Source organism: Podarcis raffonei, chromosome 12, assembly GCF_027172205.1.
Source record: "Podarcis raffonei isolate rPodRaf1 chromosome 12, rPodRaf1.pri, whole genome shotgun sequence".
NCBI classification, from domain to species: domain Eukaryota; kingdom Metazoa; phylum Chordata; class Lepidosauria; order Squamata; family Lacertidae; genus Podarcis; species Podarcis raffonei.
Genome location: NC_070613.1, coordinates 41019667 through 41032462, shown reverse-complemented (window position 1 = coordinate 41032462; position 12796 = coordinate 41019667). Strand labels below are relative to the sequence as shown.

At 47.1% G+C, this 12796-nt stretch overlaps 1 protein-coding gene across 1 annotated transcript in view; it reads right to left on the bottom strand.

Moving 5' to 3' along the window:
* LOC128424127 (ubiquitin-conjugating enzyme E2 E1) overlaps positions 1-7593 on the bottom strand; it is a 56652-nt gene extending 49059 nt beyond the window's left edge. Inside the window, exons 1-3 of the mRNA XM_053409996.1 lie at positions 7459-7593; positions 6130-6308; positions 4730-4780 (exon numbers count right to left, since the gene is read on the bottom strand). Of these exons, the coding sequence (XP_053265971.1) occupies positions 4730-4780; positions 6130-6281 (203 nt within the window). The 5' untranslated portion in view covers positions 6282-6308; positions 7459-7593. The remainder of the gene's footprint in view (positions 1-4729; positions 4781-6129; positions 6309-7458) is intronic.
* Between the last annotated feature and the right edge of the window lie 5203 nt (positions 7594-12796).

The following is a 12796-nucleotide window of genomic DNA, read 5'->3' as shown; positions in this document are numbered from 1 at the left end:
ACATTCCCAAAGTGCACCGAGTCAATAAAAGAAAGCACTTTTCTGTACACATCTGGAGCATTTCAAGTCAGGTTTCATTCCCAGACCATAAAGCGAAAGCATGTGAAACCTGATCCCCTGGAAAGTACTGCCATCTGAATGCAGGGGGGCTGCTTCCAACAACCATGGAGATCCTTATCAGGTATGGAGCAAAGGGGGGGGGGCTTGGGGACAAGGAAGGCGACCTCGATCTCGCATGTTATCAAGGAGGAGATGCAACAGCAGTCTGGTATGACAAGAGCAGCCAGCACTATTTTAGTACAGTCTAACTTTGGTTGACAAATGTAATCCATTCTGGAAGCCCGATCAGCTTCCAAAACGTTTGACAACTGAGGCGTGGTTTCCGACTGGTTGCAGGAGCTTTCTGCACTCAAGCGGAAGATGTGTTGGACGTTCGGCTTCTCAAAATGTTAGAAAACCGGAGCATTTACTTCTGGATTTTTGGTGTCCGGGAGCCAGCTGAAACATTCCAAAACGGAGCCGTTTGGGAACTGAGGCCTGACTGTACCATCAAACATACACATAAAGGTAAAGGGACCCCTGACCATTAGGTCCAGTCGTGACCGACTCTGGGGTTGCGGTGTTCATCTCGCTTTATTGGCTGAGGGAGCTGACGTACAGCTTCCGGGTCATGTGGCCAGCATGACTAAGCTGCTTCTGGCGAACCAGAGCAGCACATGGAAACGCCATTTACCTTCCCGCTGGTAAAAGGTAAAGGTACCCCTGCCCGTACGGGCCAGTCGTGTCCGACTCTAGGGTTGTGCGCCCATCTCACTTAAGAGGCCGGGGGCCAGCACTGTCCGAAGACACTTCCGGGTCACATGGCCAGCGTGACAAGCTGCATCTGGCGAGCCAGCGCAGCACACGGAATGCTGTTTACCTTCCCGCTAGTAAGCGGTCCCTATTTATCTACTTGCACCCAGGGGTGCTTTCGAACTGCTAGGTTGGCAGGCGCTGGGACCAAGCAATGGGAGCGCACCCTGCCACGGGGATTCGAACTGCCGACATGACGATCGGCAAGTCCTAGGTGCTGAGGTTTTACCCACAGCGCCACCCGCGTCCCACCTTACCGCTGGAGCGGTACCTATTTATCTACTTGCACTTTTTGACGTGCTTTCAAATTGCTATGTTGGCAGGAACAGGGACTGGGCAACGGGAGCTCACCCCGTGGCGGGGATTCGAACCACCGACCTTCTGATCGGCAAGTCCTAGACTCTGTGGTTTAACCCACAGCGCCACCCGCGTCCCTAAACATATACATAAAACCTGCCAAAAGGATTGAGCCACTGCCCGAAGCAAATGGCCACTTTCACAGGAACTGCTTCAGCAGTTTTCACACATTTCCCATGCCTGCACAGTTACAGCACCACATGCAACCCTCACTATGCATGCCCATATATTATCATCTCTGCTCTCCTCCAAATACTTTGTCTGTAGTTATCACGGACGGTGAGAGGCTGAATGTATACTTCTCGAACCAAACAGCAACTGATGTGATGGTGCATTTTAAAGACTATATTTGTTCCTAGGAATAAGATAATGCCTGTCCGCCAGATCCTTTGAATTTAGCAGCTCCAAAGATTATCACTCAAATTAAAAGGGACCGTTTCCCACATTAACCATATCCACAAGTGCGAGGGACAAAAAGGCATTCTTAGTGTCACTTGTGAAAGCAGCCTATGGCAGGGGGCTTCACGGTGAGCCCCCTCGAGGAACAAAAGCAACAATCCAAGCTTTCTCGAGCGTAGCCAAGACAAAACACAGGCAGCCCGTTCACTGGCAGTGCTCAACCTTGTCCTGAAGGCAAACACATCAAATGAAAGGGGAGATGCAGGACATCATGGGCTCACAGAAAGCTTTAAGGTGCCTTGTTGGGAAAACTCATAGAAGAAGCAAAAAGTATATGAGGAATAAACCTACAGGCCCCCCGTCACCAATAATATTCAGGGCATGCAGCTATGCTGTAGCAGCTTAGGTGGGGTGAAATGTGATTCCATTCTGTCTTTAAAAAGACAACAAGGAGCTTTTTGGCTCTACGTCCCCTGAAATCATAGCGGCACTAAAGATCACACTGCAAAATCCTAAAAAAAATTGTGCATTTCTCACATCTGTAATGGGCCGCTACAGCAGTCTCCAATCCTGAATGAGAGCAGCATGAGACTAGGAGAAAGCAACCTTGCCAGGCCAATGCTACTGGTGTAAAGGTATGGATCTTTCCCACAGCATCAGCTAACAGCTGGATTCACACTGAATACATAAAGGCAGGGGTAGTCAATGTGTTACCCTCCAGATGTTGTTAACTCCAACTCCCATCAGCACCAGCCAGCATGACCAATGGTCAGGGGGTGCACCGCAAAGGTTACTCCCGTGTTAGGAAATGGCAACACATAGGCTATTTTCACACGTGATACTTAAATCTGTTGTAGCCTGTGCTGTGCCTGTGATTTTAATGCAACACCTACACGGGCTAGAGAAATGGCTCTGTTCCACGAGAACATATCCACACATCTACAAAATACTTTAAAATATTCTTTTGTGTGACAAAGCAAACACATCCCCAAAAGATGCCGTCATTTTCATAACGGATTTAAGATGCAAACGAAGAGAGAACAATGTTTTGAGACACAATTTTGTGCCCCCAAGCAAATAAGTGCCAACAACGAAGTTACTCTAAAACTCCAGATTCAAGGTTTCTAGCCCCCCCCCACTTCCTCCTCCTCCTCTCGCTACCAATTATGAGCCAAATCAAGGCTAGCATACTTCTCTCAAGTTCAACACAATCCACAGGAAAAAGAAACTTGAAAACACTCAAACTTCTGCTCACATATACGATTTGAAGTGCAAGATTCCTCTGATCACCAGGTAGTTTAAAGTCCTTGTAGCATAAACCAATTTTTGCCCCTCAAAAGGCTTGAGCAAAGCAAACATCTCTGTATTGTGCATCGAAGTTTATGATTCCCGGTGGACTGCACTAGTGAAATAAGAAACCACATCTACAGTCATTATATTCTGACAAGGTAATTTGCTAGCATAGCCCTGAAAGGCACCAAGTTCATATACAAGCTGTTTAGAGAGAGATAACTGTTGCGAGATTATTTGGATGATTTGGACATACACTTCGATCAGGCAGGGTAAGAGGGAAACCATTAACAAGAATGCAACACTGAGAACAGCAGATTCCAAAAACCCACATAGCAAATTCACAACCATGATTAATTTAAACCGCATGAAGCTTCGGCAACAAGACAAAGCCATTTGTCATGCATGTTTTTAAAGTCTCTCTTATCAAACACCAACGACTAAAAACCTTTAACATCATAATACATTTGTATCAGTCATCTCCCCTCTTTCATCCAGGCATCAGTCACTGATAATGTTCCTGATCCCGTTGCAATGGGGACTTCGGCCAATAGAAGGAAATACGTCTTTAGCTGATCTCGTTAAATAAACAGGGCAGCCCTTCATTAAGCCCAGACCTCTGCTCTCCTCACATATTTTCCTCCCAGTTTCTTCACGTGATGGCTGGATTTTAAAATGAAACTTTAACAGTCGCATCATTTGCTTGCTGGAGCAGTCATAAAGGAAAGGGAACGTTTTGCAGGTAGAGGAAGCAAGCTCCACCCTAAGTGTTTTAAAAGACGGAACGTTCACCGGCTGCCACCATCAATAGCAACTGGCTCGAAAGTGGTTATTAGCAGCCTGGACAGATAAAGATGCTCTCTAGAAACAGCAACCTCAACTGTGACAGCATGTGCTGAAAGTAGCCTTCCTGTTTAATTAACAAGAGGCAACCATGGACCACCTATACTGTATTACCCCATATCTAAATGCTCAGGGGCTACAAAACCTAAGTGATAACCTAAGAAGCAGCTTAGCAGGTACTTTCAGAAAGTGTCTAAATCTTTTAACACACAGCTCAAACACTCATTTTATAAAAGGCAATGACATCCCCCGGGGGTGTGCTTTCACCAGATTACATGCATGCTCTTAAGGTGCATATGCTGAGCTAGGAACTCAAATCTCGCTCCTATTGCATGCAACACGGCACAGTGGCATAACAACTTGAAAAAGTAGCAACAGGTCTCCCCCCCCCCCAAATTGAATGCAATAATAAGCATGATGCAATTTAGAATAATACTTATAAATGCAAAAGGGGTGACGGGAACGTGCGTTTTCATGTCCTTCACAACTGCCCAGCCACAGAAATATATATACATTCACACAGCATGACAACCAATGATGCAATCCACTCCTAATGCAATTACTTCTGAAGTACAATAAAAATAAGCACAAGAAACAGAATATTCACATCCGGAATTCACCTCCTGAGCCTCAAAGGCCATAAGGAATTATTCCAAGCCATTCGGAAAATATACTCTGCATCAACATTTCAGAACCAAAAATTATATTTAGAAGTAATAACCCGTCAAGTGCTCTCCAGTCTTCCTCATTACCATCGTAGGTGCGGTAGCTGCCACCCCACAAAATGTCCTGCATTTAACTGGTAAGATGCCTTTATTTCCCTTCCCTTCTGCAAGCAGCAGCCAACAACTGCATGCAGGAAAACACAGAGTGCAATGATATCATGCCGTGTCACGTGCCTTATTTAACTAAACATGGGAGGTTGGTGGTAGCCACACTTAATTGCAACACGTAGTCCAGTCATTAGAAAAGATGGATCAACACATACCTGCAGTTGGGAGGTGGATCTAAGGTGATGTCAGCCAACTCCTTCTGAATCCTACAGCAAGAAACCAAAAGAGAAGGCAAATCTTACACAGGGAATTCAAGAGATGAAAGCAGTATGACTTTCCCAAGTAACATCCACACACAAAAAAACTATTGATAGGGATAAAGGGCAAGCTACATAAATCTACTAAGGTCGATCCAGGTCCATTATTTCCAAACCTTAGTGATCTTCATAACACTGAAACTATTATACCTGCTTTATAGTCAGAAACACAGGGCAAAAGACACTGTTTTGCTCAAATTAATGAGTCCAAAACTCATGCCAACTTTCGGTCAAGTCTAGCATTCTCTGAAACATACTAGATCCCCACAGAAGAAGCAGAAACAAATGACATGCCAGTTGGATCACCTTAATGCCACCACAGGTATGAGAGAATAAATAGTACAGAGTTCCCCTTCACTAACCACAACAGAAGAAATCCAAACATCAATGATGTCAGCAACAAAATTCCCACTGATTTTTATCACTAAGCAGCAAAAGGAAGGGTATGGTCAGAGCATTATAGAATATTCCTTCTGTTTGTTTCTCCCTCCCCAAAATTAATTGGCAGTCAATACAAATACTGTGTGCCCTCCCCTCTGTAAAATTCCTCGTGAAAGGCTCCTCCTCTTTCCATAACAATGTGACACATTAATTTCAGTAGAAAGAAGATGGAGAGCGCCGGACCCATCAGACAATTTTTTGGAAATACCAATTCAAATCCCAGCTACACAAGGAGGTTCATAAGCATAAGGGTGAGATTTGTACGTTTTCAATAGGAACACTCGTCTTATTGAAGCAACAGTGATCTTTTGCATCAAAGTTTGAAAGGTGAATTGTGATGAATTTGAAAAAACAGAAAAGATTGACTCTAAATGCCAGCAACGATAGAAAGTAGCATTTTTTTCTCCCTGGGAGACTACTATTTTAACACCTAATTGGATGAACTCAATGCAGATACCAAATCTTAATTAATCTACATCACACTCCTGCACACTGACTACTGCCACCATCCACCAGGAAAGCTTGTGAAGAAATTAAGAGTTTTGCCCAAGGCTACGCAGTAAGTTGGTAGCAAGGCAGGAATTGAGGTACTCTTGGTTTGAAGTCACGTGCTCTGAACTTTTCTGCTGGCGGATACAGGTGATAATGACAAGTTTCAAGTAGAAGGTTAGAGGTATGGTTAGGTAAAAAACCCAAGATTCTTTAAAATAAAAATAATGCACATGAGGAGCGGGCAATAATGTTGATGGGGGGTGGGCTGTAATTGTTTTGCAGAAACAGCATATGCCAGAAGGGTATTTAGTGAAGAAAAGCCATCGCAACAACTATAAGGAAGAGAATGCTAAGGACAGTCTCACCTCTTGGCACTGGTGGAAAGGAGCTTGGAATTTTTACTCATGCTGACTTTACTTTCCTTCTTCTTAGGTGTGCTTGTTTCTTTCTCGGTCTGTTGGTTGGAAGACGAAGATGAGGAAGAGCTGGTGCTGGCCCTCGAATCGTCATCCGACATAGCTACCCCACACTACGTACCCCAAACCTGGAGTAAAAACACCACAAGGAACGGGGGGGGGGAGGGAAACGGGGGGGGGACAGTTAACACTTGGACAAGGAGCCACGGGGGTCTTGGGTCAAGCTCTTAGAAAACATTTTCTACTTCTCTTCGTAGAGAGAAAGAATGAATAGGTTCAAAGAGAAGCCCCCACCCGCAAGTTTCAGCAACATTTAGTGCCAGCTCCTCTCTGGAAATGGGGGCGAGGGGGACGCGCAGACCACAAGAATTAATAAAAGGGGAAACTGGGATTAGGGAGCCGAAGCAATTTCCTTACATGCCTCCTCTAACCTTTCCCCCTCCGACCCCCCTCCAAATAGCATCCATGACACACAGAGATAAAGGGGTCAGAGGCTAGAGAGTGGTGGAAACATTGGTATTCTAGAAGGTTGGGGCGAAGTAAGAAATTCGGGGGGGGGGGAGTACTAGGAAAAACTGGGAGGCTGCTGAAAGAGGTGAGGTGGAAAACTCACCACCACAGGAAGTGAGGGGGGGATACTTTTCAGAAGGCGCATAATGGGGACTAGTAATTAGGGACTGGGGGGCAGAGATGACCCAGGAAAAAGGGGAATGCCCTGGAGGGGGGAGAGGAGAGGAGAAATCCGTAGTGGGTGCGAAAGAGGAATCGGTATTGTGGGCAGGGGGTGTCTATAGAGTATACCCCCCTCCAACTTGGGGGGGGGGAGCAGCTAGCTACTCAAGGGGCTCCCCGCCCCTTCTTCCTCCTCTACTTCTAAACGCCCCCCCTGGCTTTTGTTTTACTACCCTTCCCCACCCCCCAAAACAACACGCCTCCCTCCCCACCACCTCATCCTTCTCGGTTTGCAGACGGGGTGGGGAGGGGAGAGAAATCTGCCCCCCCCCGTCCGCGCACCCTCCGGCCTCCCCCGGCTCCCAGGGGTGCGGGGCGAGACCTGTCAGCTCTCCCCCCTAAAAATACTCCCCACCCCCCGACGTCTCCTCTGCCCACCCGGGTCTCCCTCCCTCCCCCCGCTGCCATCTCCTCTCGGCTCCCCCCCCCCGCGGGAAGCCCCCAAGCCCCCGCCGCCCTCCTCCGCGCTCTCGGGGGGAGGCCAGGCGCGGCGGGGGCGTCTGCGCCCGTCGAGGGTGAGAGTCGGGGCGCCCCCTCTCCCCCTACCTCTCTCCCTTTGTGTCTGGCGCTCCTCCTCGGTGCGGCTGGGCCTGGCCACTCGTGTCTCTCTCGCGGGGAGAGAAGCGGAAGTGCTGCAACAGCAACTATTAAGCAGGCAATGGCTTCCCCGCCTGCCGCTCTGCCTTGCCGCCCCCCCGCCCGCCGCCGCCTTCCCGCAAGCAGGGGAAGGGGAAGGGGGGGACAGACAGCCGGTGTCACCCTACAGTGTACAAGAAACGCCACACACACACACACAGCATATATATATATATATATATATATATATACACACACACACACACATATACATATACATATACATATAAATATATACAGACACACATACACACACAGTGCTTTTTTCTGGAGGTACGCGGGGGTACGCATACCCCTAAACATTTTGTGAATCTAAGTTTGGCCTCATGGAGCGGCAGTATTTCAATATGAGTAGGAAAATGAGAGTACCCCTAAACATTTTTTGAGGAAAAAGCACTTCACACACAAACATATATGTATTATATATATGCATACGCACACACACACACTCTTTTTCCCTCTGTCTTCCCACCAAAGTGTGGTCGTGCCCCCCCCCAGCACAAACATGCACCCCATCGAAAGAGGGCTTTCCCGGGGCCACGATGGCTCTACATGCCACCGCCACCCCACACTCACCTCTCTCTGTCTCCCCTTTGGCGGTGCGGGGGAGAGGGATAAAAAGATGCCTCTGATGGGGGCCACCTGGAGCAAGCCGGGCAAATAGTCTGCACCTTGGTGCTGCAGGGATCCAGAGTTACTGGATTCCCAACCTTTTTTTTTTTTTTTTGCCATGCCCCACCTACCTAAGCATCTCTAAAATCCCGATTAACCCCCCCCCCATGACATATAATTCTTATTATTCAAAAAGTGAACTTCGTGGAGAAAGCCTAAAAGGCCTTTCGCTGTTAATAACTCGTTTTTGAATTGCCCCCCTTAAAAATCAAATTGCCCACCTGTGGGCCATGGGCCCCACATTAGGAACCACGGTACTAAAGGGGGGAAAAACCTTTCCAAACCTAATGATGAGAATGAGAGGCATGTCGGTTTTGGGGGTGGGGGTTGAAGGTCAAGGGCACCTTCTCTGAAAAGTCACACCATCTGGTGGCTCCCCCCACCCCCAGCCCACCTCACGCCAAAAGGCTCCTAGGAAGCAGCCTTCTTGTTTTACCTATTTCTTCCTCACTTTAAAAGCACAGAAGGAGAGAGAGACTGATAATGGCCCCAGGGCTGTGAAGTCCCCCCAACTTCACTCACTTTCTCCAGCAGAAACAGCAACCACCTGTCCCAGCTCTGGGATGGCCTCAGTAGATTTTTACCTGCAGAGTCCCAAAACAACAGGCCTGTCCTGTTAGAAAAAAACTTCTTTTTCTTATCTTAGGGCAAGCAGCTTTCTGCTTGTCCAAACTCTAAAGGTAGCAAAAACAGCCAAAAACCCCCAGCAATTCCTCTTTTCCACCCACTTCACTTCTGTAGTTTTAACTTCACATCTATTTCTTTTTGTTTATCCAAAAGCATCAGTAAACATTTCACCTCCAACCCTGCAGAGCCACCTATTAGACATTCAGGGTCACGATCCTGCAAGTGGGAGCCTTGGAGAGGGGCTGCAGGCAAGCTGCAAGTTTAAGAACCATCCCTTCCTAAGGGGATAGAGAGGAGATGAAGTGATGTATTTAAAACATTTAAAGTGTTCATTAAGTCATTTATCTGGAGGGGATAGGAGCTGAAAGGAGACTTATCTGACAAGCGACACTTTGGCTAGTCTAACCCCACTTACCTAGGAATAAGCCCCACTGGGTTCAATAGAACTTACCTCTGAGTAGACATGGTTAGGAACGCACTGCTACTTTGTAAAGCATTCATTGATGGTCAGTCTCATTTCTCTGATTTTAGCTTCTTTCCTCATCCTGTTCATTAGCTTTTGGGTTGTTCCATCCCATAGGGCACAATTTCATTGTTCTATGTGGGTGACATCATTTTGTTACAATGGGAAAGTCTGTGATGTCATCATACCCATTCAGGGACCTAAATGTTTTGGGGGGATGGGAGGAAGGGTGTGGAAGACTCCCTGGTCCTGAATGGGGTAACTGTGCCCCTGAAGGACCAGGTGCGCAGCCTGGGAGTCATTCTGGACTCACAGCTGTCCATGGAGGCACAGGTCAATTCTGTGTCCAGGGAAGCTGTCTACCAGCTCCATCTGGTACACAGACAAAGACCCTACCTGGCGGCAGACTGTCTCGCCAGAGTGGTGCATGATCTAGTTATCCCCCGCTTGGACTACTGCAATGTGCTCTGCGTGGGGCTACCTTTGAAGGTGACCCGGAAACTACAACTAATCCAGAATGTGGCAGATAGACTGGCAACTGGGAGTGGCCGCAGAGACCACATAACAACAGTCCTGAAAGACCTACATTGGTTCCCAGTATGTTTCCGAGCACAATTCAAAGTGGTGTTGCTGACCTTTAATGCCCTAAGCGGCCTCAGCCCAGTATATGTGAAGGAGCGTCTCCACACCCATCATTCAGGTCCAGCTCCGAGGGCCTTCTGGGGGTTCCCTCCCTGCAAGAAGTGAGGTTACAGGGAACCAGGCAGAGGGCCTTCTTGGTAGTGGTGCCTGCCCTGTGGAATGCCCTCCCATCAGATTTCAAGGAAATAAAACAACTATCTGACTTTTAGAAGACATCTGAAGGCAGCCCTGTTTAGGGAAGTTTTTGATGTTTGATGCTTCATTGTGTTTTTAATATTCTGTTGGGAGCCACCCAGAGTGGCTGGGGAAACCCAGCCAGATGGGCAGGGTATAAATAATAAAATTATTATTATTATTATTATTATTATTATTATTATTATTATTATTATTAACATGAAGACCCCCAAGCCTGGCAGGAGGCTGAAGGAAAATCTGGTTTTATTTTAAAATATACTAGTAATTCGGGAGCTGATCGCTGAGTCAGAAATATTTTCTTCATTAGATTTCTTCTCTTGTCTGAACTGCTGCAAGCTGATGTGCTGCTGTGTAACAGAAATGCCAAGTGACTTTTAATGACAACCAAGAGAAGTTCTCATTGTATGGACTGGCTGGGTTTTGGTCTTTCAACTGTGCACTCAACTCTTACCTGGGAAGATGCAAGCCCCCAAATGCAAAATCTGCCCTGCATCAGAAAGGCCACATTGCTCTGGAAGTCCCCCTGCCGTGGCAGCTTGCCTTCTTTGGAGGAAAGCCAAGTTCAGCAAGATGCAGGCTGGGCTTCAGCAGGAGGGAGGCAAGGCAGCAGTCTTTCCCCCTTAATGCGGACCAGGATGGGGAAGGTCACTGTGCAGGCAAACCAGGGAGTGTCGAGAGATGATGGCTGGGCTGTGCCAGTGGGAGAAGGAAGCAAGAAGGAACCCTTTTTTCTGTAGTCTGGCCTGGTCTGATCCTTTGTCAGTAGCTTTCCCCTAAGACAGGGGGAGGAAACATTTTTCAGCCTGAATGCTGCTTCCATTCTACAAAACATTTCATAGGCCACATGTCCATGGTGGACAAGGCAACAAGTAAAAATAGAAGGAGCAATGGATGTAAAATTTATCTTTGTACAGGTGTCTCCCCACTTAGGCAGGAGTTACGTCCCTGGGTACCACACATAGACGTGAAATCACTTATAGTGGGGAGCACCGCTTAAAATAATAATAATAATAATAATAATAATAATAATAATAATAATAATAATATTTACATGCCGCCCATCTGACTGGGCTGCCCCAGCCACCAGAGCCGACTTTCCCATAGGGCTTAGTGGTTCGTTGTGCCAGTGCGCCGGCCTCTCAGGGACGCCCCAGCGAGTGGGGGAGCTGTGCAGCTTTGCCAGCGGCCTCCCCTTTCCCTGCACGCCCACCAGCTGCACCTGCCAACCATAAGGCTGACGGGTGTGCAGCTTCCTTCCCAAGCCTCCCTCCCTCCCTCACCCCACACCCCCAGGCTTCCCTGCGGGAAGGCAGCATCTCCTTTTCTCACCCCACACCCCCATTCTTCCCTGCCTGAATGTAGGATCCCCCTCCCTCAGCCACACACCCCAGTCTTCCCTCCGTGAAAGTAGCATTTAAAAAAAAAAAATTATTGAAAAATTGTAACAACCAGATCATCAATCAATCAATCAATCAATCAATCAATATATCCATTTACATTTCCCCTGCTTTTTTATCCTCCCCTCCCTCCCTTTCCGTGATGGAAACCAGAGCACATGGAAATGCCGTTTACCTTCCCGCTGGAGCTGTAACTATTTATCTACTTGCACTGACGTGCTTTCGAACTGCTAGGTTGGCAGGAGCTGGGACAGAGCAATGGGAGCTCACCCCATTGCAGGGATTCGAACCGCCAACCTTCAGATTAGCAAGCCCAAGAGGCTCAGTGGTTTAGAACACAGCTCCACCTGCGTCCCTACTGCCAACATATGTAAACTATGGTTGCCATCTTTTGGACAGGTAGGACTTCTGCGTTAGTAGCAGCCATGTGAGATAAATTATTGATTGATATAGATTTACCACACTTGTCAACCTCCTGCCTGTTTCATGTAGTTACTAATATCAAGGGTGCCATTAAAGTACTTTTCTGGTTTTACCCCATTTTTGTCCCCATGGCTTTATTTCAGCTTGATCTCTGGAACTCAATAGGCTGGAAAGGGATCAAGGCAGGACTTAAAACACAGATCCTGGAAACTAGGCTTGCCTCTGTAGCTCTAGGTGGTGGTGAAAACTGCTCTTGAAATTTTTTGCAGCCTCTGTGGTTTGGGCTTCGTTTTTTGAAACATTTCTTTCCCAACCAGGGTATTTTCCAGCAGACATAACTGGCTTCTTTTAAAACTTGCTGTTAACCAGATTTTTGTTAATGTAATTATCCACATGGAGTGTACGGCATTTTATAAAAGATGCCATTTGTGTTGCAGCATGCATTCTGGAGTTCGATTCATTCCAGGGTGCCTGGCTTGTAACATGTAATCTTTCAGGTCTAAGAAGCATGCATTTAAGAAGTTATTTTAGGAAATCTGCACCAATATGTAAGGTATATATTATAATTAACATTTCAGAAAATAAAATAAAAATAACCCCATTGAACTCTGCTCAAAGGCTTTGTGGTAGCGTATGCCCTGTCCTGTTCAGGACTCTAGCCAGCCTGGAACAATATAGCCTTGGAGTCCTCTTGGAGCTTCATCTAGGAGCTGGGATGGGGAGTTTTAAGAGAGAGCCCAAGGGAAAACAACACTCCCCCCTCCATTCATGCCGGCCTTCGTAGTAGAGCATTAGACAGCTTCCAGTCTGGAACCTGAAAATATATGCA